The following is a 27394-nucleotide window of genomic DNA, read 5'->3' on the forward strand; positions in this document are numbered from 1 at the left end:
TTTGTTTGTTATCATTGGGTTTAGAGTACATCCTATGATGTGCTGTACCTACTGTGTATTGTATACTGTACTGTATGCTATACTGTTACAGTAGTGTAGTGTAGTAGTATACTGATTTCCATTGCCCGTCACTACCACCTGCAGCCACAACATCTGTAAGGTGGGAAACCACTGACTAGAGATATCACTAATGTAGTGTGTCTCTGTAGTGTGTGGCTTTATAACCGTCTGATGAATGCAGCTCAAGATTGAGAAGCTTTTTTAATACCTAGTATATAGGCTACGTATATCTATAATTATAGAGACCGTTTATAACACATCAATTTCTATTTTCACCAATAAACTGCATGCATGGTTTTGCTTTCAATGAGTATCTTATGCAAGTGTACACTATCCTACTGCGTCCCTCACTTACCCCGCACCCGCCCCTACACACCACACACACCCACACACTAGACGTGCCTGAGTCGTTCCTTCAAGGTGGATGTGTACAGCTGCCCCAACTGTCGTCATGACCTGGGCAAGGACTATGCCATGACAGTCAACAAGTCCCTACAGGCAGTACTGCTCCCTGGGTACAATGGAGGGAGATGACACTACACACACTAACTGGGACCACTGAACAGTATTTAGAACTGCAATATAGGCATGTCATGTGCACACTTCCTTATTGTGACGACGTTTGTTATTGAATGTTGTTTCAGTATGAATCTACTTATAATTGGTTATTTCTAGAGTTCATTTAATATTATATTAGGATGAATAATGAACTCCTGGCTACAAGAATAATGAGAATGTTCCCCTCAAGGTTATTTCTCTGCTGTCTGCTGGGAAGTGCTTTCCTAGTGTATGGGCAGCCTTTGAGTGAGTTGATATAGATTATGCAGTGCAACTAGCTTTTACTGATTATGTAGACGTCTGTATAGTGTAATACTATTAAATCTTGTGTTACTAGTACTGGTGTTATCTAAGTAGTACCAGAGCATCAATTATTGTATTAATGGCATACAGCTAGACTAGCATCACCCACTGAGTCCTCTACCACTAACCACACTGGAGAGATCATCTCGTTTTCTGATGTTGGACCAAAAATTGATAGTGATCCATCAGCCTGGTATTGCTACACCTCAGACCCTGGTGGTGTAGTGTGGCAGTTCCCTGATGGGAGTGGTGTGCCCATAGGCAACCCGAACAATCCCAGCACAGCTGCAGGTGATGACGAACTGATCATCACTGGTGTTGTTGGAGTTGGCGTTGCTCTGCATCGTGGTCCTGATCACTTCAGTCCTGATGGAAAACACTGCTGTGTGAGGATTTCCACCACTGAGAGGAAATGTGTCACGTTCAGTGAGTGCTGACTATTATTATTGTCTATGTCCAATACTTACCCCCATCCCCACATGCAGCTCCCTGCCCCACACTGAGTCCCTTGTCTAATGGACAAATCTTATACAACCCTGGTACCGACATGGCCACAGCCACCTACACCTGTAACACTGGGTACACTGTGACTGGTACCATCTCATCCATTATCTGTAACAAGGGTACAAGGGAGTGGAGTAGCACTGAGAGACCCACTTGTGAACGGCGTAAGAAACATTTGATTTAATTTTTCACATTTATTGGCTTCCTCCTTGCATACAGTGATTTGTCCAGACATCATCATCCCAGCCAATGGAGTGATCACTTACAACCCAACAACTACCCCCAGAGATGTGGGGTCCATGGCTTCCTACAGCTGTACCACTGGCTACCTGATGACTGGACTGGCAGTGAGGATGTGTACTGTCACTGGATGGAGCACTGGAGATGATCCCGTCTGTACTGGTGAGGGTGATGGGTAAAGTGTTGTTGAACTGATGTGATCAAGTGTGTACCCGGACCCATATATATACACAGCTATCTGTCCTGACCTCCCTGCACTGGTCAACGGAATGATATTCTACAATCCACTCTCCACCCCCAGACTGCAGGGAACAGTGGCTAGACACTTCTGTATTGTCACTGGGTACCAACTGTCCTCATCCACTACTACTAGGACCTGTCAGTCTAACAGAACATGGAGTGGATCATCCCTCATTTGTAACCGTAAGTCTTAGATATGAGTAACTTTACCGTTTTAATTTATCATGTATTATAGCTGTCTTCTGTGGCTCCCCTCCCACTGTCCCCAATGGAGTGATGACCAGCTCTACTGGTACAACATTCGGAGCAATAGCCACCTACTCCTGCAACACTGGGTACCAAAGGTCAGGATCAGCCACGATAACTTGTCAGACTAGTGGGAGCTGGAGTGCAGCACCAGTGTGTAGAGGTAAGACACATCACTGAAGGTATTGTATCAGGCTATTTCCCCCAGCCATCTGTTCTAACCTCTCTGTACTGGTCAACGGAATCATCGTCTACAATCCAACCTCCACCCCCAGACTGCAGGGAGCCATGGCTAGACACTTCTGTGACACTGGGTACCAACTGTCCTCATCCACTACCACTAGGACCTGTCAGTCTAACAGAATGTGGAGTGGATCATCCCTCATTTGTAACCGTAAGTCTTATAGATATTAGTATTATGAGAAACTTTATCGTTATTATGTATTATAGCTGTCTCCTGTGGCTCTCCTCCCACTGTTCCCAATAGAGTGATAACCAGCTCTACTGGTACAACATTCGGAGAGACGACCATCTACACCTGTAGCACTGGGTATCAAAGGTTAGGACCAGCCACGATAAGTTGTCAGGCTAGTGGGAGCTGGAGTGCAGCACCAGTGTGTAGAGGTAAGACACATCACTGAAGGTATTGTATCAGGCTATTTCCCCCAGCCATCTGTTCTAACCTCTCTGTACTGGTCAACGGAATCATCGTCTACAATCCAACCTCCACCCCCAGACTGCAGGGAGCCATGGCTAGACACTTCTGTGACACTGGGTACCAACTGTCCTCATCCACTACCACTAGGACCTGTCAGTCTAACAGAATGTGGAGTGGATCATCCCTCATTTGTAACCGTAAGTCTTATAGATATTAGTATTATGAGAAAATTTATCGTTATTATGTATTATAGCTGTCTCCTGTGGCTCTCCTCCCACTGTTCCCAATAGAGTGATAACCAGCTTTACTGGTACAACATTCGGAGAGACAACCATCTACACCTGTAGCACTGGGTATCAAAGGTTAGGACCAGCCACGATAAGTTGTCAGGCTAGTGGGAGCTGGAGTACAGCACCAGTATGTAGAGGTAAGACACATCACTGAAGGTATTGTATCAGGCTATTCCCCCCAGCTATCTGTCCTGACCTCCCTTTACTGGTCAATGGAATCATCGTCTACAATCCAACCTCCACCCCCAGACTGCAGGGAGCCATGGCTACACACAGCTGTACTACCACTGGGTACCAACTGTCCTCATCCACTACCACTAGTACCTGTCAGTCTAACAGAATGTGGAGTGAACCATCCCTAACTTGTCAAAGTGAGTTGTGTTGACCCTTTAAAGTTTTTACACACAATAATTTTCAGTTGTGGACTGTAACAATCCTCCGATGATCTCAAATGGAATGAGGCAATTTTCTGCAACTACATTTGGAGAGACTGCCACTTATATGTGCAATGGAATCTTTGTTCTATCAGGAAGCTCCACCGTAACTTGTATGGCTAGTGGACTCTGGAGCACACATCCAATATGCTCTCGTCAGTCAATAGTATATTAAAGATCATATCTGCACGTATTTTTATTGTGCAGCTGTTTGTGAGGACCTTCCCCCACTTGCTAATGGAGTGATTAGCTACAGCACGATGTTGTCCCCAAAACCAGATGGTACAGTGGCCACCTACACCTGTGGCATTGGGTACGATATCTTTGGTCCCAGAACAAGAACATGTCAATCAGACACTACCTGGACTGGAGGAGGAGACATAGTCTGTCAAGGTATCTTTATTGCTTGTACCTTTAGTGACACATGACTTCTCCTACAGCAAGCTGTCCTGCTCTCACTCTATTAAATGGTGACATGATCACTTACAACATGAACACCTCTCCTATTCCAGTGGATACTGTGGCTACCCACACCTGTAGTGCCACGTTTGTGCTCTCTGGTGATGCTACCAGGACATGTACTAACAGTGCTAGTGGAGGAATCTGGAGTGGATCAATGCTAACATGCAGTGGTAAGCAATCTTCTCTTGTTGTATTATCAATTAAAGTCCATACAATTATGGTGTCCTTATAGGGACATGTGAGGACCTACCCAACATCACTAATGGAGCCATTGCTTATATATATTCATCAGCCTCTCCACGTACTAATGGGAGTACTGCCATTTATTCTTGTGGGATGATGCTTATGGTGATGGGGAGCAGTATAAGAACATGTCAATCAGACCGTAGCTGGAGTGGAGATGAGCCATTCTGTCAAAGTCAGTTCCCATACATGCATGTGTTCTAGTTAAATGCCATATTTTATTGCAGGAGTGTTCCTTCAACATGAAGGATCCACAATAGCTGAGGCTAGTTTTCAAGTGCAACTTGACACCATTGGAGAGGGGGAGAGAGGACTGGTGTGCAGGACTGACCACCAACAATGCTGTAACAATACCTCTAACGCTACGTGGCTTACTCCCAATGGCACTACTGTCTCTTCAACACGTGGAAACTCTGACTTCTATACAGACACTGGTGTCGGGTTCATACGCCTCAACCTCATCAGAAATGTCACTACTGCAACTGGTGAATATTGCTGCCAAGTGCCAGTGGAGGGAGGAACTATCGAGAGATTCTGTGCAGAACTATTCCTGCCTGCACCTCAAGGTAGCTCGAAAACAATACAAAAACCTGTAACCATTTGTTGTTTTTCCTAGTTTCTGCTTCTCTCTCTATTGCTGCTGTTGCTGGTGGGATAGTCGGTGCTATAGTGGTGGTGATTCTAGTGATCTTGGTCATCATATTCCTAGTACTGTTCCTGAGGTAAGTCATGCATATGGTACCATCATGCAGTGTGTGTATATATTATGTATATATACATTCATTGTGGATCTAGCTAAAAACAATAATATTATTGTGTACTCCAAACAACCCACAACCTGTTCATTGTGTATCCAACACCACAATAGTGTATATAGACACTAAAATGCCAATACAACTGTTCAGACGCTCACGGAAGAAGCAGTATGAACTCGCTGCCAAAAACTCTGGTCTCTCTACTGTATATACCAAACACAGCGATGCCAGTGATGGGGGCGTGGCTATTATATCCAAAAATCAAGGTCAGTGCTGCTGCTGATTAGTGTGATGAATTTCACCACTTTAAAAAAGTGTAGAGCCTACCATCACTGGCTTCCCAAGTGAGAGCAGGGCTAATGAAGGGGAGGAGGTGGTCATTAAGCCCAAGGTGGGAGGTCACCCTCCACCCAGTCTCACCTGGTACCACGATGGTAGGGAGGTGACTGCAGACTATGCCACAGAACTGGACCAGGACGGTGGATTATCCTTTCCTAGTGTAGAGGCTAAGCATGCTGGTGAGTATAGGCTATATACACCAAGGTCTTGTTGTGTACGATAAAATTGACCACAACTGGGAATGTGTACAACTCTCACATTGAAAATACACTTTGGTTTGCTATTTGATAACACACTAATCGCTATATGTCTCATTAGTTAACTATATTATAATAGCATATGCAGGGTGTGTGTTTGGGTTATAGACACACAACTGACTAGCTGTTGTATGTGCATGTGTGTGCAGGTGTGTATAAGCTGGTGGCCAGTGGACCTTCTGGCACAGCTGAGAAAGAGCTCCAGTTGATAGTAGTATCAGAGGGAGGGAAAGAAGAGGTGACAGATGAGGTGGACCTCACTCCTATACCAGTGGATGGGTTTGGAGCATATGTCACTGAGCAGCATGCTAATGGAAATAAAAAGTTTGCCAGTAACTATTTGGTGGGTTTAATACATGTGTAGATTCTACCAGCGTCTTAATGTGCTGTATTGATTCCCTCCTCCACACCAGCTTATACAATCTTGACTCTACACACTGTACAGGGTCTCGGTGGCAAGGAAAGTGAACGCTCAACAGCAATTGCCAAACAGCACAAAGATGAAAATAGATTTGGAAACATTCTTGTGTGTAAGTTCCTGAGGATATTTTATACTAAGTTCCTATTGTGGATTCATACACACACACTGACACCGGCTTGGTTTCCTGCAGATGATGACAACCTCATTATCCTAGACCCCATCCCTGGACAAGAGGACTGTCAGAGTGACTACATCAATGCCTGCTATGTAGACGTGAGTGTAGTGTGTGTGTGGGTCATGGAAATTGATGGTGCATGTTTGGAACTATATGTAGCTAGTGACAGGAAGGAGTCGGATATTCCTATTCATGCGTGTTATAACAGCCTGCGATGGCTGCTGTCTCTCCCATGAAAGTCAATGAATAACCATGTAATTTAAATTGGACACCAAAAAGGACGTAAACAAGATGGTTGATTGATAATTTGATATTTAATTTAGCATTTCAGTGAAGCACACTTCTCCTTCAGATGTTGCACGCATCTTCGCTATAATTATTAATTGTATATACACATTGTTGCTACATGCATGCACTTTATTGAGCTGATAATTATGTGATTGTGTGTTGTTTTTATTGTGGGTAAATAATCCATAACAGTGAAAGTAAATGAAGGATAAATTATTGCTTGTAGCGTTGTTGTGAGATAATGAATAATGTATTCTCTCTATCATGAAACGCCAGCAAAGAACCTGAATGCGAGAAATGCGAATTAAAAAAGTGCTGTACCTCACTTAAACCATACCAATATCAACCGTAACCAACACCAACCCATCTCTTAATTGTTCTGTCCTTTTTTGGTACCTTTTGGTATTTGAGCGGCTCAACCACTGGCAACCCTACTTCCTCCCAAAAGATTTTTGCACTTGCTTGTACTACACTTTTGCCTAATTTGTAGGTTTGCGCTAGCTATAGATCGAATATCTGCAGTCTAGTAGGTGGTATAACGCTGCTAGCTGTACTGAATTTTTATTTTCACTGTTGCACAAAAAGTTGTATTTTTTGTTATATGTTACAGACTCTATCCTAGAGAGGAGATTTTTTGCTATTTTCATCATAATTATTAGCACTATACCCTGCTATAATTATTCATGATAACCAGCATGTTTATGTCGAGTCATGTTACCTTCAAATGGTGTCATGCTCTCTTCTGCAGGGTTTTGTCAAGCGAAACAAGTTTATTGCTTCTCAAGGTATCAATTTTTCACTAGAACATAACTGTACACACAAGACTGTAACTATATATGCACACTTGCTGTGTGCTTGCTTTTACAATCATATCAGTTACTATTGTTAAATACTTCATTGCTTGTTTTCAATATGTCTATTGCCCCCCTCCCACATAAAGGACCACTACCCAATACTCTAATGGACTTCTGGCGCATGATGTGGCAGGAGAGACCACCCATAATAGTCATGCTCACCAACGTCATGGAGAAGAACAAGATCAAGTGTCAACAGTACTGGCCTGACAGTGGCAGTGTGAGCTATGGCCCTTTCACGGTCACCATCACAGACCAGCAGGTCCTGGCTGACTACACTGTCAGAAACCTACAACTTGCAGTAAGTACACATTATGATGGCACATGTTGACATTTTAGGATTGTGTTTTTTGGAAGTTTACTTTCATGCATACAGTTTCTTTTGTTATTGTGAAATGTTTGTCTTTATTGTAATGGATTGGAGTTATGCTCTCGACAGATTCTTGTTTCCAAGCACGTGTTAACTAACGTGGCACATGTTGACATTATTAGCATTGTGTTTTTTGACAGTTTATTCATTATGGTGAGATATTTCTTTGTCACAGATCAAAGGGGAAAGTGGGAAACCTTTCAAGACCACTCAGTTTCACTTTACGACGTGGCCTGATCACGGAGTGCCTGACTATGCCACGCCCATTCTTGGGTTCCATCGTCGGGTCAAATCTCAGCACAAGCCATCCAGAGGTCCCCTCCTGGTCCACTGCAGTGCTGGTGTGGGACGCACAGGCACTTACATTGCCATTGATAATGTCCTCGATCAGATCGCAACTGAGGGTATCGTCGATATTTCCGGCACAATTGTCAAATCTCGCAACCAGAGAATGAAAATGGTCCAGACCCGGGTAAGCAAGACACAGAAGCTTACACAGTTAATTAGTGTTATAATTATGTCGCATGAGAATGTGTAATGTGGGGATAACTTGTAGTCAGGGAAAGTGGGTCATTTGTACACACTATAGGGTCTTGTCCCCACCCACTTCTTCTCAGAGATGGGCCTGGTATTAGCTAACGCAGGATGACGTTATCTGTCTTCCTTGTAGAATTCTTTACCATAATTATGCTATGCTATGCGGATTTTTTTTGGTTTTAAAGTTGTTCTTGTCTCTATAGCTTTGTTTTTAGCTTTTAGATTGTTTTTTTGCTGTTGTTCGATGGGAACTACGAGTATAGGCCACATATGCATTATGTACAACTCTCATTCAATTATTGATTCAAAACAGCTCACACACTGCCATTTTGATTCTACTGAGTATGCTCATTGCCCCTCTCCCTGCAGGACCAATATGTGTTCATCCACGATGCTATCCTGGAGTCAGTGACGTGTGGAGACACTCAGATCTGTGCTGCAGATCTGCGCAGGCAGATACAGAAGATGTCATTAGTGGCCCCGGGAAAAACCACCTCAGAATTTCAATACCAATTCCAAATTCTGGAACAGGTCTCTCCAAATCCGAATGAGGTCAACTGCAGTAGTGCATTGAGACACAAGAACTTGAACAGGGGAATACAGTACCTACCAAGTAAGTTTTTAGATTTTAGAATAAACGACCTTTACCTGATTATATGTAAACGCCCCTGTACCAACTCCACAGTTGAGAATCATCGTGTGTTCCTGAAAGGGCAGGACCCTGGCCGTGACTACATCAATGCCGTCTTTGTCAATGTAATACTAAGTGTGTTTGCAAAGTTCATGTGTTTGCAAATAGACTTACAGAACACAACTTTTTTTTAATTGGACATTCGCAACTAGTCTATCAAAATAGCTCTGAAAACAGGCCTGATTAAGAAAAAACCCACTTACATATAGCCCACGCTTTTTCAGAAAAGGAAAATTTGAGTCAGAAAAAAATCACTCACTAAGCACACCATAATTAATTATAACGCTATAATTATGCCTCGAGGCGTAGCCGCACGAGGGATACGGTAAAGCTGACTGTGTGTGTGTCTGTCTGTCTGTGTGTGTGTGTGTGTATTCCAGCTATAACTGCTCAACGGTTGCAATGTAACGAAAACTAACAGCTTCTATAGGCTTCTAGCCACATTCTCTTGGATTTTGATTCGTGGATTAGCAAACTAAAGCTTCTTTCTCGAGTTATGGCTAGTTTGACTCACATTGAAGGCTGTTGCAGTCTCTTCAGAATCTTTCATAGCATCATCTGTCCGCACAAACTTTCTATTCAACATATGAGTTAGCCTTGCACTAAAGCGCTAGCTTTTTGTTAGCTACAATACTCAGAAAATATCTGTTAAAACAGCTAGCTAGCAGTAGCCATTTGTGAAATTGATCTCTTTGGACACACCCTTTAATTATTCCTGTGGATGTAATGCGCATGCGCGCTCATTCCCCACGTGTGAGAAAATAATATCCCAAGATCCTCCTGGCAGAATTATCTTTGTTTTGAGGGCCTGGTATATAAGCCACAAAACACTACCATATAACAATATAGATAACAATATGCATGTACACAGGTCTTTTCTTCTTAGATATTATATACACTGAACTACAGATCCTGGAAGAATCAATTTTCTTCTTTCTTGAGATCCTGGTAAGCCACATAATACAACAATAGATGCATGTAAATAAGTCTTTTCTTCTCAGTGACTTTATATAGATAAGCTAACTTTAATACTAATATAACACTCTAATACTTTTAAGCGAAAGCAAAAACATGGCGAGAGGCATTAGCACAGCGCCAGCTTGAACACTAGTTTGGAGTTCAGTGGTCCTCCTCCCTCCAGGGCTACAAGCACCAGAAGGCATACATTATTGCCCAGAATCCACTGGATTCAACTGTGCGTAACTTCTGGAAGATGATCTATGACAGGAAGTGTGCGGCTGTTGTGATGTTGACTCCACTCAGTGAGAATGGGAAGGTAAGAGATGGTCTCCATTAGAGGTCCTCCCTGTTGAGTGTGTGTGTGTGTGTGTAGGAGGCATGCTCCCAGTACTGGCCAGAGAGTGGCAATGTCACCTCCTTCGGTGAGTTCACCATCGATAACTTGGGGGAGGAAGTCAACACTGGGTTCGTTATGAGGCAACTGAGCGTGCTTAACAAGAAGGTGTGTTATTCATAATAATCTTCAGTTGTTTCTTTATCGTTCCTTAATTTTTCTCCAGACAAAAAAGCCTCTCCAAATAATTCAGATCCAAATTCTCGATTGGAAGTCGACTGGTGCATGTGCAAACTTCAAGATTATAACTGACGTCAATGAGGAGGTTGTAAAGGTTCAAAGGAGAACTGGAAACAAGGCGATTGTGGTCCACTGCAGGTGTGTATTTTTTGTGATATATGTGTTTAATATATTTAGTTGTTTCTAGTGACACTGCGACCCGCTCTGGTATGTACTGCTCTGTAGCTACTACCATTGACCGTTGCAAGACAGAGGGAGTGGTGGATGTGTTCCAGGTGGTCAAGGCTCTCAGGGTCCACAAGCCAGGGGCAGTACCCTCAGTTGTGAGTTCATCTGCTGCTTACAGCTATTATAGATCTGTACCACTTAATTACAAGCCAGACCTCTCAGCTAGTTGTAGAGAGAGAGCTATTATTTCACCATGCATTGCAATAGCTGCATGTGCATTTATTTTCGTACCACAATATACAGTGTGTGTGTGTGTGTGTGTGTGTATGGGTATTAATGTGCCACTCCCCCTCACAGGACAACTACAAGGATGTTTTCGAGGCCTTGTTGGTCTACTTGGACTCCTTCGATACTTATGCTAACTTTCTGTAAAACTAAAATGGAAACTAGAACTGGGTAGCAGCTATTTTTCCACTCACATTTTAGGAGGGGGAGATTCTAATATAATGTGCACATGTTTAATTTGAAGTTAGACGTACGATATTAGTTTTGTGTATTGCCACAGTCTTTTCAGTGTGATGAAACAATTTTGAGAGGATTTGGATGCATCGCCAATCTAAAAATCGGCCAATTACTTCAATTGAATAGATTGTGTCTTTTGTGGCGGCCGGTCATGTCAGTGGTTCAGGTCATATGATAATTTTTTTTTTTTTATGAAAGATTTAGCAATTAATTGCAAGGATACACAAATAGCTACAAAGCTAGGGTGAAGTGAGTCCTATAACATACGTTTTAATAGTTACAACATGTCAACTAGATGTGAATACAGATGAGACTTAAATGAACTTATACTAGTACAGTCTACTAAAGTAAAGTCCTTGTGGCTAACCAGCCTATTCCATATTGTGATTGCATGCGGAAAAAATGAGAATTTGTAAAAGGATGTTCTACATTGGTAGGGGACCAGAGTAAAACAGTTAACAGTTCTACTACTGTACGTCATATTTCTCTTGGTTGCTGGGTTGTTTGGGAAGTCAGTTAGATTGTGTAGTATTTTGAAAAGGTGGCAAAGCACCGCAGCAAGGCGCCTCAGCTGCAGAGAAGGAAGCCTGGTCAAGGTGAGTAATTCTTCACTTTTCAAATTCCATTTCTTCAGACAGACTCTCATAGCAAATCTCTGGACTTTTTCTAAATTGTTTATTTCACACTTGTGAAATGGGTTCCATACAGAGGATGCGTATTCCAGATGTGGTCTCACGAACGATGTATACAACTTTAACAGTGTTGTTGGAGAAGAATTCTCAGAGAACCTGCGATGTAGGAGACCTATCAACTTCCTTGTTTTATTACAAATCGTATTGATGTGAGTGTGCCAGCTCAAGTCAGCCGATATGGTAATTCCTAAATACTTGTAGTTAGAAACCTGCTGCAGTACATAACCATTTAGAAGTAGAGTTGGAGCCTTCAATGAGCGCGATGTTTTCTTAGAAACGGACATAAACTTACACTTGCCAAGATTAAATTCTAATAATTTAGTTCAAAAAATTTGAGACTTTAGAAATGTCCTTTTGAAGATTCACGTAGTCATTAGTAGATGTGATAACTCTGTATAAGGCCATGTCATCAGCAAACATATTTAGCTTACTGTCTTGAGAAATAACATCTGTGACTTGGTTTATGTACGTAATGAACAATAGTGGACCCAAAACCGAACCTTGTTACTGATGGCTTGTCATACAGCGCATAACATTGCTGATGAATGCAGCTCAAAAATTGAGAAGCCTTTTTTAATAGCTACCTTGTATTTTACCTTCTACTCATGTTTGACCTTTTATAATATAAACTTCCTTCATCAGAAGCAAGCATACACACATGCATCATTGGATCGAATCATGCAGTGGCCGTAAACAACAGTTATAATCAGTTGTATTATGACTTTTGATACTTATAGAGCGAGCCCTTCAGATGGCATGCTTATAGATCAAAGTCTTTTTTAGAGTACTGTTGTATGCAACCTCTCCCCTACAGGGCCCTTACTCGTACGTGTGACTTGACTGCTCCCTCAATGACAAGACAGGGGGTAGTGCTCGGAAGTGGACAAACAGCAAACCATGCAGTGAGAGTGGTACGGAACTACAAGGGACGGAAGAACTCAGAGTACGATTATCATTGAGTTTAAAGTACACCCTATACTGTATTGCATTGTACATACTGTAGTGTATTACACTTGTACAGCACAGCACAGTACAGTACAGCAGTATACAGTACACTCCACACTCTACTATACTGTACTGTATATTCATTTGCATTGTTCCCTCATGACAGGCTGGTCTGCTGAGTCGTATCCAGGAGACATTCAACTACATCGTTGTGTCAGGAGGTGGTCTACCAGCCCGTCACTACCACCTGCAGCCACAACATCTGTAAGGTGAGGAACCACTGACTAGAGCTCACTAGTGTAGTGCGTCTTTGCAGTGCATGGCTTGCTAATGAGAATGGCAGCTCAAGATTGAGTTTTAATAGCTAGATCTATACGTGTAACCAGTTAAAACGCAGCAATTTCTATTTTCAATTTGCATCCAATAAACTGCATGGTTTTACTTCCAATGAGTATTTTATGCAAGTGTACACTATCTCACTGCGTCCCTTACTTGTCCCCCCCACACACACACACACATGCACACACACACACTAGACGTGTACAGCTGTCCCAACTGTCGTCATGACCTGGGCAAGGACTATGCCATGACAGTCAACAAGTCCCTACAGGCAGTACTGTTCCCTGGATACAATGGAGGGAGATGACACTACACACACTAACTGATGGGACCACTGAACAGTGTTATTCTAGAATTGCATGTCATGTGCACACTTCCTGACTTTTTTTTTTCGGGACTTTTGCTATGATCTACTTATAATTATTAGCTATTTCTTGAGGAATTTACTAGCTATATACAGCAAGGGTTTTTTAATGCATGTGTGTATACATGTTCTGTGAATGAAGTAGCTGTACATAATTATGTGTACCAGTATGGTTGTAGAGAGAGCTTTTCTGCGCATGCCATGCATTATAAAGTCATGTATAGTTAATGGGTTCCGTTCAATCTTCTATTTCTTGCAGACTACCCCCAGTGGTGATGAGTCATTTCCCCTCGTACGATTACGAGGGGTTGAGCAGACTACAAGAGGAGGCTACCTATGAGGTGGTGGACCAGCCACGCCCCCATCCTCCTGCAGACTACCAGCTCTCAGACTGTGCAGCTTATGCACCCACTGACTTCAACACAGAGAACAAGTAGAACACAAACTAGTTTGTCAATGTATTTGTCACTGTAATTTAGCAAGTTGTTTTTATTGTTCAATGTGTCGACTGAAATTTAAATCTATACTGAAGGCAAAGATCATCATATAAAATGGTTAAATTCCAGTGGCAGTATGGTTGACACCCACTCAGTCACTGATTGAAACTGAACTTTGTCTATTGCTTAATATAGCTAGCTAGATTTTATATTTTATACTGTACTAGAGAATGGCTACTGTAACTCTATTTCTCTGCTGTCTGTTGGGAAGTGTTTCTCTTGTGTATGGACAACAGATTTCAAATTCTTTGGGTAAGTTGATATGAGTGCAACTTTCTCTGTAGGTACTGGAGTTTGCAGAATATCTTTGCGAATAAAAGTGTTGGTTCCTTATATGGGAAATGCTCATATACATTTAAGTAGTAAACAGACCACAGTGTGTACACAAAATCCATATAAGGAATGCGTAACGCTCTACGCTTTTACTGGTGTGTTGTAAAGATTCTGCAAACTCCAGTAAACTACTCAGTGCAAACTATCAAGAGTGATAAGAGTAAGAGTGTTGAACTTCTGTAGTAAACATGGAACCGCATTGGCCTTAAATTGCGTCAGCACTGTCGTCACTATTCAATTAATGAGGCCTGTTGAGTAAACTGTGGTCTGTGGTTTGTAGCACTGCCTGTATCATGAATTGAGCAATCAGCATGTGTGGTTTCTGGGAAGTGTTGCTAATAGGCCTTGCCCAAATATGCTTAAAATTTTGCATATTAGTCTAGTCTCCAAGTCTCGTGCGTCTCCAATTATTACCCATTAGTCTCAATAAAAAATCATCAACGAGTATACTGCAACATCACAGACGCTTCTATATAATCTTCTAAGGAACTATAATATTATTGGTGAAAGAAATCTTAGACATGCAGTTGCTTCAGCGTTGAAGATTATTCATCAAGCCATCAGATAGGATTCTGTTTCCATTTTGCTCCTCTCCTATAATGACTCGGTGGAATTCAGCAATTACAGTCAACAATAACAACGTAATAATTATATATAACTATTAGTTTTTGAGCGAAAGCAAAACAACGGCGAGAGGTATTAGCACAGCACAGTTTGCACCACTCGTTGGTGAGAATTAAAGACTAAGAGGTACAATGCGCAAGACTAATACATGTAGGCAAAATTTACTGCGCCTTGTGGGGTATCAGATTACTCTCACGTGTAAATCAACTACCGTATAGCACGAAATTTTCGAGGGGGAGTAGAGTATCAATTATCAAACAGAATGTATAATCAGACAGCTGCCAGATGAGAACGGATCTGCGAAACAAGCTGATTTTCACCCGACAATAGGTCTACCTATATATATATATTATGAACAACATAAAAATGATAGCCCGATTCTAAAATATGCATGCCTGATAAATGCACCAAAATGTAGTCGTGTCTGATAAATTGAGACGAATAAACATAATATGAACCTACGAAATACTGAAGAGGCAGAGCCAAAAGATTTGATGTGCTTTTGGTATAGCTAAAGTCTCCCCTACAACATATCAGAAAACAACAAAGCTACATCAATCCTATGCATGAAAGCAGCAGCAGTTTACAAACCCCTACACAAATATCAGATATCAGACAGTGGGATCCAAGACCATGCTCATTCGTACTCACAAGAAACCTTTATCGATATCTGACTTCAATGATTGAATCATGCAGTAACTATACCCGTGGATATCTGCGTGTGTATTGTTATTGTACTACCTCGTGCAGTTGTATGTATTCCCTTGGGGAATACCGTATAGCACGAAACTTTCGAGGCACTTATATTTCGTGGATTAGCCTCTAAAAGCATTTCGTTGCACAACGTTCGCGGAATGACTGCTTACCGGAAGCCACGCCTTTACAGTGGCGGATCTAGGATTCTTGAAAGGGGAGTTCCAGGGCTCTGAGCGGGTCAAGGACACTGTTAAATGCTAAAAAAAAGGTCGTCACTTCTTCGAAACAGTGACCATGCGCATTAACACACCGAATTTTTTCCTAAAAAAAGGGTCATCACTTTTCATAAGCCACTACGCTGGAGAGTTTTTAGCCTTCATAGTCACTGAAACTGCACAGACAAAGCTTCGCAGGACTAACAAGGACTAAAGGTAAGTGAGAAGTGCATGTGAAAGCTAGTAAGAAAGGAACAACTTGCTAACTAGTTGCTTGAGCCTCCCACTCACTTCTTTCTCAAAGAACCCAAGAACCCCCTCTGGATCCGCCACTGCTTTAAATCTTTGCACGTTATAGCAGGTAATTCTAATTAAAGAACAATTTTCGTGGACTTAATTTTCGTGTAGGATTGCTAAACCACGAAATCCGCGAAAATTAAGCCCCTCGAAAATTTCGCGCTATACGGTACATATACACCTGCCCTCGGTAGTACAAATCCACTACAGCCTTGATATACATAGTACATGCAACTATTACATGTCTAAATCTATTATTTTAGGCACTGTACCTATAATATAGCATTATCTATGATCCTAGCTAGAAATGCCTCTAACCGATACTTGTATACAGGTTCAGCAGATTGATCTCCAAGAGTACGTGGCATCGATGCTGAAAGCCCCTGTTATATCATTCATGACCCTAAACTATATATACCATTCACACACATGCAAACATTCTTGCACATGATACTAATTAATTACTGTGGATTGCGCATGAGCATAACCTACGTCATAGACTATGACCCACTGTATAGATTTGGTACCAGATCATCAAACAATGCATATATTAATGGCATACAGATCGACTGGCAGCATCCAATGAGCCCGATGGCACCGACCATACTGGAGAGATCATCTCGTTCTCTGATGTTGGATCAGGAGTTGGTACTGATCCACGAGCCTGGTATTGCTACACTGACCCTGGTGGTGCAGTGTGGCAGGGTCCTGGTGGGAGTGACGTGCCCATAGTTCTCAACAGGGCTGCAGTTGAGAATGAACTATTCATCAGTGGTGTTAATAATCCTGATGCAGTTGTTCTGCATCGTGGTCCCACACACTTCAGTCCTGATGGAGAACACTGCTGTGCGAGGATTGAAATAGGCGGTGTCACTGTGCCGGTTATGGAGGTTGTGAGGAGATGTGTCACCTTCAGTGAGTTACTGACTATAATTATTTTCTCTGTCCAATACTAACCCCCATGCATGCACTCCCATAGCTCCCTGCCCCACACTGAGTCCCCTCACTAACTCTAATGGAAGGATTTCATACGACCCTGACACCAACATAGCCACCTACGGCTGTGTCACTGGGTACACACCAACCATCATCAGTGGAACAGCACAGAGGACTTGTCAGAGTGATGGTACTAGTGCTGGTACCTGGACTGGAACAGCAGCTACAGTTACTTGTGCACGTGAGTATTGCTGTATCATATCCTCTACTTCTTCACACACTTAACGTACATTACGTTACATGATTAATCTTTACAGGTGTCTCATGTGGTGACCCTCCTCCTGGCACCAATGCATCTCCTGGAACACCATCCAGCACATTGTACCAAGGAGCAGTGACCTACACTTGTGTCACTGGATACCGGATCACAACTGGAGTCACCACAGCAATGGCTACCTGTATGGCTAATAGGATGTGGGAGACTGTACCAACTTGTATAAGTAAGTTGTGGATTATAGTGTCCTTCTATTTCTGTCTAATTCATAATTTATAGTTGTTGACTGTGGTGACCTCCCTAATCCAACCAATGGAGCAGTGGACACATCCTCTGGAACCACCTTTATGACGACTGCTACCTACACCTGTAACACTGGATACACTCTCATTGGAGCAAACACTCGGACTTGTGGTGGTGATGGACAGTGGATTCCAGATGCTCCACCCTGTTTACGTACGCAATTTATAACAGTATAGCCGTATATAATCCAACTGTTGTCATCTGTCATCCCATTATATAGTCTTACTAAGATGTGCATGTTTAACTGTAACTATATTGTTATGATGTTCACAGAGTTCCTAGCTGTGATCAGCCCCAGTGGTATTCCAATGGCTGGTCAGAGTTTCTCCCTCACTTGTTCCCTGAGTGGAGGAGCCTCTCTACAACCCACCCTCTCCTACCAGTGGACGAGGGAGGGAGGGTCACTCATGACCAGCACAGCAACCCTCAACTTTGACACTCTCTACTTGTCAGACGCTGGTCAGTACAGCTGTCAGGTCATCCTCACCTCCAGTCAGCTTGAGGGGGAACACACTGTAGCTGCTCACTACACCGTTGAGTTCATGAGTAAGTCACTACGTTTATATATTTTCCAAATGGCAATGATAAGTAAAATCATTTATGAAAACCTAAAGAGTGCATAGTTTCTAGTGAGCATGCATGCTGTTGTTGTGAAGGTCAATTTGGATTGATAACAGCTTATATTTTTTTTACAGCACTCAACATTCAACTCCGTCTGGATGGAATAACAAACTGTGAGGTGTACATTGAGCCAGGAAGAACTGCCATAGCTGGTGGCATCACTAACAGACTATCTCAAGGTGTTGAAGGATTGTGTGCTTGTGGGTTCAGCCCCTCCCTTCTCACTGACGAGTTCATCAATTGTTTCAACGGTTCCTCTAGTCATGTGACCTACAGAGCTGTACTGACTGGAACAGAAACTGCATCTGCTGTGGAACTCATTTCTTTAATTGAACAATGGATCAGCGACACTTCAAGCATCATAGTACAAAGTACCCGACTTGGTTTGACAAACACTTGCCCTGTGGTGATCACTGACAGAGACAGTCCAGAGTGCCCTGAGGATATCACTAATCGGACGCAGATGGCTACTCCAACTTCTTTTATAGCTACTTCCTCACCAACAGAGGGTGTAGTGGTCAATGTTGGTGCAGTGGCTGGTTGGGTGGTTGCTGGAGTCTTGGCCATTGCTGTGCTGGTACTGATTGTAATAGTGCTGGTTATGTGGAGGCAACGGAGGTCTGGATCCAAGGACATGAGTGAAGAGAGGACAGGCAGCCAACCAACACAGTGAGTGTTAGTGTGAATGGTCTGTGAACGAAGTAGCTGTATATACATGTACATATACCATTATGATTGTATATAGAGAGATTTCCTGCCCTTAATTATAATTATTACATGCATGTATTAAATGTATGACAGATGTACATGCATGCAATTAATGGATTCCATTCTATTTCCCTTACAGACTACCCCCAGTGGTGATGAGTCATCTCCCCTCCCATGATTTCGAGGAATTGAGCAAACTACAAGAGGAGGCTACTTATGAGGTGGTGGACCAGCCACGCCCCCCTCCTCCTGCAGACTACCAGCTCTCAGCCTGTGCAGCTTATGCACCCACTGACTTCAACACAGAGAACAAGTAGACACTATAACAACACAGTTTAGTTTGTCAATGTATGTGCGCATGTCACTGTTTCATATTTTAATAGCAATTATTCAATGTTATAAATCTCAATTTATATAATGAGATTCATTTTTTCCTCATTTCCTTAGTAGATCACATTTAATGTAATCATTCATAGTTTTTCCTTGGTCCCACAAATAAGTTGTTTGGGTCTCAGAAGTGCACTCCTGCATGGTCTCACAAATAAGCTACTGCATGTACACATTCTTGAATCCATTATTCTTCTAATGATACGCCACGAACATATAAAACCAGAAACAAGTGAGAGCATTTTATAAGACAGTCTAAGTGATTGTTCATTCCCATTCCCCATACAGAGCCACTGTACGAACACCTGTCCTGCTGTTCCCATATCAACCACTATACCGACATTGACATTGTAGCAGTATGAGTTTGTTGACTCATAAATTTGGGATAGTGTAAGCAAAGGCATGATAATTATAAAGCAAACTAATGACCTCTTCTAAAACACGTATACCCTGGTGCTATATTATAGCACCCCATTTTTTACAGTGTATAGAAATAACAACTATCTTCATGTAGTTGTTGTAGTCATTCTGATTATTGTAAAGTGCATGACTGTATTCATGTAAGAATTAAGGATCAACTGCATGCAAGTACATGTACTTGTGCATGTGATTGCCTCGATGGATACAGTAAAGCTGACTGTATGTGTGCCGTCTATTCCAGCTGTAACTATACGCAATGCGACAAAAACTAACAGCTTCTAGCCACGTTCTTGATTCGTGGATTTGCAAACTAAAGCTTATTTTTCTCGAGTTAATCTTATGGCTAGTTTTACAGAGTCTCTTGCTACAAGCCAGAAAAAAAGATGCAAGGCTGTACCCCAGGCCATGCAGAGAAGCAGCCATTGCATGTGAACTCTGACCTCTTTGCAAATCCACTCCTTTTCATTGACAGGAAATACTTATACATTGTAGCTTCTACTTTGTATTCTTGATTACAGGAGTGCTGAAGATCATTCATCAAGCCATCAGATATACATAGATCTAGACTTTTGTTTCCAAATTAATGGGAACAGACAGGACGTATAGCTAGACTAGGAGCTAGGTATATACAGAAGGTTCAACCAGCAGAGGTCCTGGCACATACACTGTAGTATAGGCTATACTACAGTGTATGTACTATAGCTGCTCATGCAGTAAATAAGTGCCAACAGGAGTAAATGTACTCCTGGTGCCAGCTAATATAGGATTTAATTTCACATTGAACAATTAGAATGTAAGTTATGTTGTCTTAATTCTATTCGTGTATAATCTCCTATGCAATGCAGTCTCCCTTTTGCTTATGCCAACACCCCCACATTCCACCACAACTGCAGAGTGCACACTGCACAGTACGTGAACAAGACGTTGATATAAAAACAAATAACACCACCAACTGCATGTCTAACACGTACTCTTAATAATTGGGGCGAGCAAAGCGAGTATGTCTGTATGTATGTCTGTATGTATGTATGTATATAATTATGTCATGGACGACACAGAGATGGTCTGACCACACACTATACTCTTGAGGTACGCTTACAGCAGGCCTTACTTGCTAAAATATAAACTTCAAGCATTGTAGAGTAATGCGTATACTTGTGACCAGCAAGAAACACTATATGTTTGGAATCAGTATATTTAGAGCAGTTTGCCAATCCTTCAATGGCTGTATATATGCACTTTCCAATGCAACCTGCATTTATCACTTGCTCCTCAATATCGGTCCGACACACTTATCATTGTATAGACTACTGCTTGTATAGGAGTCCAGAGCCAAGGCAATCGTTTTGTTGTTAAGCTGAGTATTGTCATAATATTTTTTGGGCCACATGCGTTGTTACATGCATGCTGAACTTTCACTCTATAGCTATTATTGTTGGAATTCTACAATAACATGCAGCTTCGGGTTTACAGCAGTTCCATTATGACATGAACAGCTGTGCCTTGTTACCGCAGACATTGCCTAACCATGCACAACCTTTTCCCTGTTGGTCAAATTCAACTACACTGTTATCCTAACTGGAACCTAGTCTTATGAATCAGCCTGCCTTGGGAGATTATCTCAGGGCGGCTGATGCACGAGACTAACTGGAACCACTGTTACTGGACAGACTTGTATTATTCTAGAAGTGCATTGTAGGCATGTCATGTAGACACATTTTGTTATCCTGACTTCTGTTATTATATTTACCGTTGGATACATGCATGATAGTTTGCACATGTACTTTCAGTATAAGTCTATACATTGTAGATCTATATGCTTTTATCCTTAGGACTCATATGCTTAAAACAATTAACAAAATGGTTTTGCAATGTGTCTACTTAATGTTTGGAATTCAAAATGCAACCATATATTTCGTAACATAATTAGCTATCTCTTCTCTAACACTCTATACCTTTTGAGCAAAACAAAACATGTCGAGAGATATTACCACAGTGCAGCTAGAAACATTCATTCTAGAACAGCAATGTAGACGTGTCATAATTATGTATACACACTTTTGTTATTTAATACCATTGGATAAAATGCATGTATACTTTCAGTATGAACTACTTTAAATGTTAAGCAATAGCTAGCTAACTATGGCCTTCTCAAGACTTGCTCTGAGCCTACTACTAGGACTGACAGTGTCTGTTGGATGGGTACATGCACAAACACTGAGTGAGTTATGCATGGTACCACTTTCTACAATGCAAGCATAGATGTGGTGTGTTTGCCACTTTGTGCAGCACTCTAAACACAGTGGATTTTTGACAATATTGATTTGGTGATTCAGAACTGATGAATGATAACACATGCACATCACATGCATGCACTATATACTCAGCTCGACTGGCATCACCCAGTGAGCTCCTGGCACTGACCGCACTGGAGAGATCATCTCGTTCTCTGATGTTGGATCAGGATATGGTACTGATCCACCAGCCTGGTATTGCTACACCTCAAAAACTGGTAGTGTAGTGTGGCAGTTCCCTGATGGGAGTGCATTGCCCATAAACCTAACCAAAAGGGTTGCAGTTGGGGACAAAGTGTTCATCAGTGGTGTTATAAATCCTGGAGCTGTTGTTCTGCATCGTGGACCTACACACTTCAGTCCTGATGGAGAACACTGCTGTGTGAGGATTGCTGAAGGTCCTGCACAGAGGCTGTGTGTCACCTTCAGTGAGTGTTGACTATATTGTCTATATGTCCAATATTTATACGGACTCCCATCCCCCGCCACAGCTCCCTGCCCCACACTGAGTCCCCTCACTGACACTAATGGAAGGATTTCATACAACCCAGACACAAACATAGCCACCTACAGCTGTGTCACTGGGTACACACCAACCATCACCAGTGGATCAGCTCTACAGATAACTTGTATGAGTGATGGTACTAGTGCTGGTAATTGGTCTCCCACACCACCTACAGCTACTTGTGCACGTGAGTACTGTACTGCAAGCTGTACTTAAACAATGCAAGCATTCAACTTAACGTAATAATTTACTCTCCAGTTGTGGATTGTGGCTCCCCACCCACCATTGACAATGGCTCTACTGGAGTACCAACTCCTGGCACAACCTACCAAGGGACAGTGACCTACACCTGTAACAGTGGGTATGAGGTATCCAATGGAGTCATCACAGCAATGGCTAGCTGCGTGGCTAGTGGGACCTGGAAGCCTATACTAATTACTTGCACAGGTAATTTGTGGATTATAACAATTGTCCATGTCATCAATTTCCTACATTGTACATACTTCATAGCTGTTGACTGTGGTTCTCTGGAGGCCCCCTTTAATGGAGCAGTGGACACATCCTCTGGAACCACCTTCATGATGACTGCTACCTACAACTGTAACACTAGATACATTCTCAATGAAACTGTGACTAGAACCTGTCAGGCTAATGCGATGTGGAGCCTCACTGCACCCACCTGTACTGGTAATATGTATTGTGTAGTCATGTGTATAGAGGGTACCTCATGTTTCCACAGCTCTGTGTCCTCGTGAGCTCCTCTCCAATGGAATGGTGACGTACTCCACTTCTGATGACCCTCCACTAGTTGGAGCAGTGGTCACTTACTCTTGTGACACTGGCTATGAACTGAGTGGTGCTAGTACGAGGAATTGTGTGGCTGTCAGTGGATGGAGTACATCTCTGCCTGTTTGCAATAGTCAGTTGAATTAAAAAAATTAATGCTTATAATAATAAGTACGATAATTACATACAGTTGTTGACTGTATTGGCCTCCCTAATCCAACCAATGGACAAGTCAGTACATCATCTGGAACCACCTTCATGATGACTGCTACCTACACCTGTAACACTGGATACACTCTCATTGGAGCAAACACTCGGACTTGTGGTGGTGATGGAAGTTGGACTCCAGATGCTCCAACCTGTTTACGTATGCAAGTTAACAGCATTAAGTTTATATTAATGTTATTTTGGTATACTTGTTGATATCAGTCATCTCAGTAGATAAAACTATGTTTTAATGTTTACAGAGTTGGTGATCAGCCCCAGTGGTGGTCCAATGGCTGGTCAGAGTTTCTCCCTCATTTGTTCCCTGACTGGAGGAGCCTCTCTACAACTCACCCTCTCCTACCAGTGGACGAGGGAGGGAGGGTCACTCATGACCAGCACAGCAACCCTCAACTTTGACACTCTCTACTTGTCAGACGCTGGTCAGTACAGCTGTCAGGTCATCCTCACCTCCAGTCAGCTTGAGAGGGGATACACTGTAGCTGCTCACTACACAATTGAGTTCATGAGTAAGTGGTTGTTGTTTTCTAAAGCATGTTGGTTCAATTTTACATTCATAGAATGTAAACAGCAAAGTTGTTTTATATACATGCATGTAATCTCGCATGTAATCTCCCAATGTCTATATACCTACTATAGTAGTTGTCTTTTACTGATGCCAACCACTCCACATTCCACAGGCCTGCACATTCAACTTCGTCTGGGAGAAATAACAAACTGCAGAGTGTACACTGAACTAGATGCTGATGTGAAAACTAATGACATCACCAACCGTCTAAAACAAGGCATTGAAAGCCAGTGTGCCTGTGGATTTAACTCTTCCCTCATTTTGAATTCATTCTTTGTTTGTTTCGATGTCTCCCCTAGTCATGTGACCTACCGAGCTGTGCTGACTGGATCAGAGAGTGTATCCACCATACAACTGGCTAGGCTAATGAAACAGTGGATTGAGAATGATCCCATCGTTGTGGTGCAGAGGGCAGGTCTCAGTGTGACTAACAGTTGTCCGGTTGTCATTGCTAACCTCAATAGTCCGAAGTGCCCTGAGGACATCACTAATCAGACGCAGGTGGCTACTCCAACTTCTTCTATAGCTACTCCAACATCTTCTATAGCTACTACCTCACCCACACAGAGTGTAGTGGTCAATGTTGGTGCAGTGGCTGGTGGAGTGGTTGCTGGAGTCTTGGCCATTGCTGTGCTAGTACTGATTGTAATAGTGCTGGTTATGTTGAGGCAATGGAGGTCTGGATCCCAGGACATGAGTAATGAGAGGACAGACAGCCAACCAACAGAGTGAGTGTTAGTGTGAATGCATGGTCTGTGAATGAAGTAGCTGTACAGTACATATACCAGTATGATTGTACTGATAGAGAGCTTTCCTGCCCTTAATTAATAATTATTATATGCATGCATTAGATGTGATATACAGTGGAACCTCTTATAACGGACTCTCTAAACATGCATTTAGAGCAAGAATTAACCTCCTATAACGGACGATGGGTGTGGTTATAGTCAATATATATAGATCTACAAGACTGGCATCCCCTATACCTGCTGCTCCACAGCAGTGTGAGTTCAAGGACAAACACCAGTAATTAATTTGGACCCCATGCCAGTTGTTGGGGATGTGTTGTTGTTTGAAAGAGAACTCAGTAGTCCAGTTTACAATAATTAATTTGTGGTAGTTAATCTGTTCCCAAATACCATGGCTACATATATACTGATATTTGTGTATTTGAAAGTCATTATTGTCTCATTAAACACATTTGGGGTAATGTAACCTTATGTGGTATAACCTCCCAATAAAGGAAACCTCCGAATAGCGACAAAACCCCCTGCACCAACTTGTCCGTTATTCGGAGGTTCCACTGTACATGCAGGCATGCATGCATGTAGTTAATGGATTCAATTCTTGTATTTTGTGCAGACTACCCCCAGTTGTGATGAGTCATCTCCCCTCCCATGATTACGAGGGGTTGAGCGAACTACAAGAGGAGGCTACCTATGAGGTGGTGGACCAGCCACGCCCCCTCCTCCTGCAGACTACCAGCTCTCAGCCTGTGTAGCTTATGCACCCACTGACTTCAACACAGAGAACAAGTAGACACTATAACAACACATGTGTGTCACTGTTGTTTATGAATGTCAATTATAATGAGATTCATTTTTTCCGCATTCCTTATTATAAGGAATGCGGAAAATGAATCTCATTATAATTAAATGTGGTCTGGTCTCACAAAATGAGGCTATACCTTGGTATAAAAAGTCACAATTCATGAATATAATTAAACCTCTATAATGACGGTATAGGCATCAATATTATGGTTACATTCCATTCCAATAAGTGTACGTACGCATGGAGTGTACCATATAATTATGTCACTACTGTAACAACTGTAACACCAGTCACCACTGTAACAACTGTAACACATGTCACCACTGTAACAACTGTAACATCTGTCAACATTGTAACAACTTTAACAATTGTAACAACTGTAACAACTGTAACACTTGTCACCACTGTAACGCTAGTCACCACTGTAACAACTGTAACGTCTGTCAGCACTGTAACAACTGTAACACATGTCACCACTGTAACAACTGTAACACTTGTCACCACTGTAACAACTGTAACACCAGTCACAACTGTAACACTTGTCACCACTGTAACAACTGCAACACCAGTCACAACTGTAACACTTGTCACCACTGTAACAACTGTAACACCAATCACAACTGTAACAACTGTAACACCAGTCACAACTGTAACAACTGTAACACCAGTCACAACTGTAACAACTGTAACACTAGTCACAACTGTAACAACTGTAACGCTAGTCACCACTGTAACAAGTGTAACATCTGTCAACACTGTAACAACTGTAACACATGTCACCAATGCAACACATGTCACCACTGTAACAACTGTAACACCAGTCACCACTGTAACAACTGTAACACTTGTCACCACTGTAACAACTGTAACACTTGTCACCACTGTAACACATGTCACCACTGTAACGCTAGTCACCACTGTAACAACTGTAACACTAGTCACAACTGTAACAACTGTAACACTTGTCACCACTGTAACAACTGTAACACATGTCACCAATGCAACACATGTCACCACTGTAACGCTAGTCACCACTGTAACAACTGTAACACATGTCACCACTGTAACAACTGTAACATCTGTCAGCACTGTAACAATTGTAACAACTGTAACAACTGTAACACCAGTCACAACTGTAACAACTGTAACACCAGTCACCACTGTAACAACTGTAACACTTGTCACCACTGTAACACTAGTCACAACTGTAACAACTGTAACACTTGTCACAACTGTAACACCAGTCACCACTGTAACAACTGTAACACCAGTCACCACTGTAACAACTGTAACACTTGTCACCACTGTAACACTAGTCACAACTGTAACAACTGTAACACTTGTCACCACTGTAACAACTGTACCATGTCACCAATGCAACACATGTCACCACTGTAACGCTAGTCACCAATGCAACACACGTCACCACTGTAACAACTGTAACACCAGCCACCACTGTAACACCAGTCACAACTGTAACAACTGTAGCACTTGTAACACTAGTCACAAATGTAACAACTGTCAACTGTAACACATGTCACCAATGCAACACATGTCACCACTGTAACAACTGTAACACTAGTCACCACTGTAACAACTGTAACATCTGTCACCACTGTAACAACTGTAACACATGTCACCAATGCAACACACGTCACTACTGTA

The 27394-nt window shown here is 42.2% G+C and overlaps 2 protein-coding genes across 4 annotated transcripts in view; both read left to right on the forward strand.

Annotated features, from left to right (window-relative positions):
* Window positions 1-11231, forward strand: part of LOC135334956 (uncharacterized) — a 24656-nt gene extending 13425 nt beyond the window's left edge. The window contains exons 1-32 of one of the 2 annotated variants that reach the window (XM_064530336.1): window positions 747-864; window positions 1012-1347; window positions 1407-1589; window positions 1645-1827; window positions 1900-2088; window positions 2141-2314; window positions 2360-2545; window positions 2602-2775; window positions 2821-3006; window positions 3063-3236; window positions 3282-3470; window positions 3518-3688; window positions 3741-3926; window positions 3974-4165; window positions 4228-4413; window positions 4466-4804; window positions 4855-4960; window positions 5144-5259; window positions 5314-5511; window positions 5739-5932; window positions 6035-6119; window positions 6201-6283; window positions 7222-7258; window positions 7414-7628; window positions 7873-8169; window positions 8604-8847; window positions 8920-8990; window positions 10067-10201; window positions 10259-10387; window positions 10446-10597; window positions 10647-10782; window positions 10985-11231. In XM_064530336.1, coding sequence (XP_064386406.1) covers window positions 759-864; window positions 1012-1347; window positions 1407-1589; window positions 1645-1827; window positions 1900-2088; window positions 2141-2314; window positions 2360-2545; window positions 2602-2775; window positions 2821-3006; window positions 3063-3236; window positions 3282-3470; window positions 3518-3688; window positions 3741-3926; window positions 3974-4165; window positions 4228-4413; window positions 4466-4804; window positions 4855-4960; window positions 5144-5259; window positions 5314-5511; window positions 5739-5932; window positions 6035-6119; window positions 6201-6283; window positions 7222-7258; window positions 7414-7628; window positions 7873-8169; window positions 8604-8847; window positions 8920-8990; window positions 10067-10201; window positions 10259-10387; window positions 10446-10597; window positions 10647-10782; window positions 10985-11059 — 5427 coding nt within the window. In that variant the 5' untranslated portion in view covers window positions 747-758 and the 3' untranslated portion in view covers window positions 11060-11231. Of the gene's footprint in view, window positions 1-746; window positions 865-1011; window positions 1348-1406; window positions 1590-1644; window positions 1828-1899; window positions 2089-2140; window positions 2315-2359; window positions 2546-2601; window positions 2776-2820; window positions 3007-3062; window positions 3237-3281; window positions 3471-3517; window positions 3689-3740; window positions 3927-3973; window positions 4166-4227; window positions 4414-4465; window positions 4805-4854; window positions 4961-5143; window positions 5260-5313; window positions 5512-5738; window positions 5933-6034; window positions 6120-6200; window positions 6284-7221; window positions 7259-7413; window positions 7629-7872; window positions 8170-8603; window positions 8848-8919; window positions 8991-10066; window positions 10202-10258; window positions 10388-10445; window positions 10598-10646; window positions 10783-10984 lie in introns of those variants that run through there. The other variant, XM_064530335.1, reaches the window with a different exon arrangement.
* A 2816-nt stretch (window positions 11232-14047) lies between these two features.
* LOC135334969 (uncharacterized) lies at window positions 14048-25837 on the forward strand. 2 transcript variants are annotated; one of them, XM_064530361.1, is made up of 10 exons: window positions 14048-14238; window positions 16716-17066; window positions 17131-17328; window positions 22858-23046; window positions 23110-23286; window positions 23339-23518; window positions 23576-23752; window positions 23853-24119; window positions 24291-24906; window positions 25541-25837. In XM_064530361.1, exons 1-10 carry the CDS (start codon window positions 14157-14159, stop codon window positions 25677-25679), a joined length of 2376 nt encoding a protein of 791 aa, XP_064386431.1. In that variant the 5' UTR covers window positions 14048-14156; the 3' UTR covers window positions 25680-25837. The 2 variants fall into 2 exon arrangements, with proteins under 2 accessions (XP_064386431.1, XP_064386432.1); XM_064530362.1 differs by lacking the exons at window positions 22858-23046; window positions 23110-23286; window positions 23339-23518; ... (2 more) ...; window positions 24291-24906; window positions 25541-25837 and adding exons at window positions 17405-17587; window positions 17641-17817; window positions 17938-18210; window positions 18360-18954; window positions 19133-19402 and having other exon boundaries at window positions 14060-14238.
* The last annotated feature ends 1557 nt before the right edge of the window (window positions 25838-27394 follow it).

Source organism: Halichondria panicea, chromosome 4, assembly GCF_963675165.1.
Source record: "Halichondria panicea chromosome 4, odHalPani1.1, whole genome shotgun sequence".
In the NCBI taxonomy this organism is placed as follows: domain Eukaryota; kingdom Metazoa; phylum Porifera; class Demospongiae; order Suberitida; family Halichondriidae; genus Halichondria; species Halichondria panicea.

Excerpts from the sequence above, each read along its gene's own strand:
- LOC135334969 (XM_064530361.1), top strand. The coding sequence starts at position 14,157 with ATGGCTACTGTAACTCTATTTCTCTGCTGTCTGTTGGGAAGTGTTTCT. Across the intron at positions 24,120-24,290 it reads CTACACAATTGAGTTCATGA|GCCTGCACATTCAACTTCGT; the intron begins GTAAGTGGTTGT and ends CACATTCCACAG. Across the intron at positions 24,907-25,540 it reads ACAGACAGCCAACCAACAGA|ACTACCCCCAGTTGTGATGA; the intron begins GTGAGTGTTAGT and ends TATTTTGTGCAG.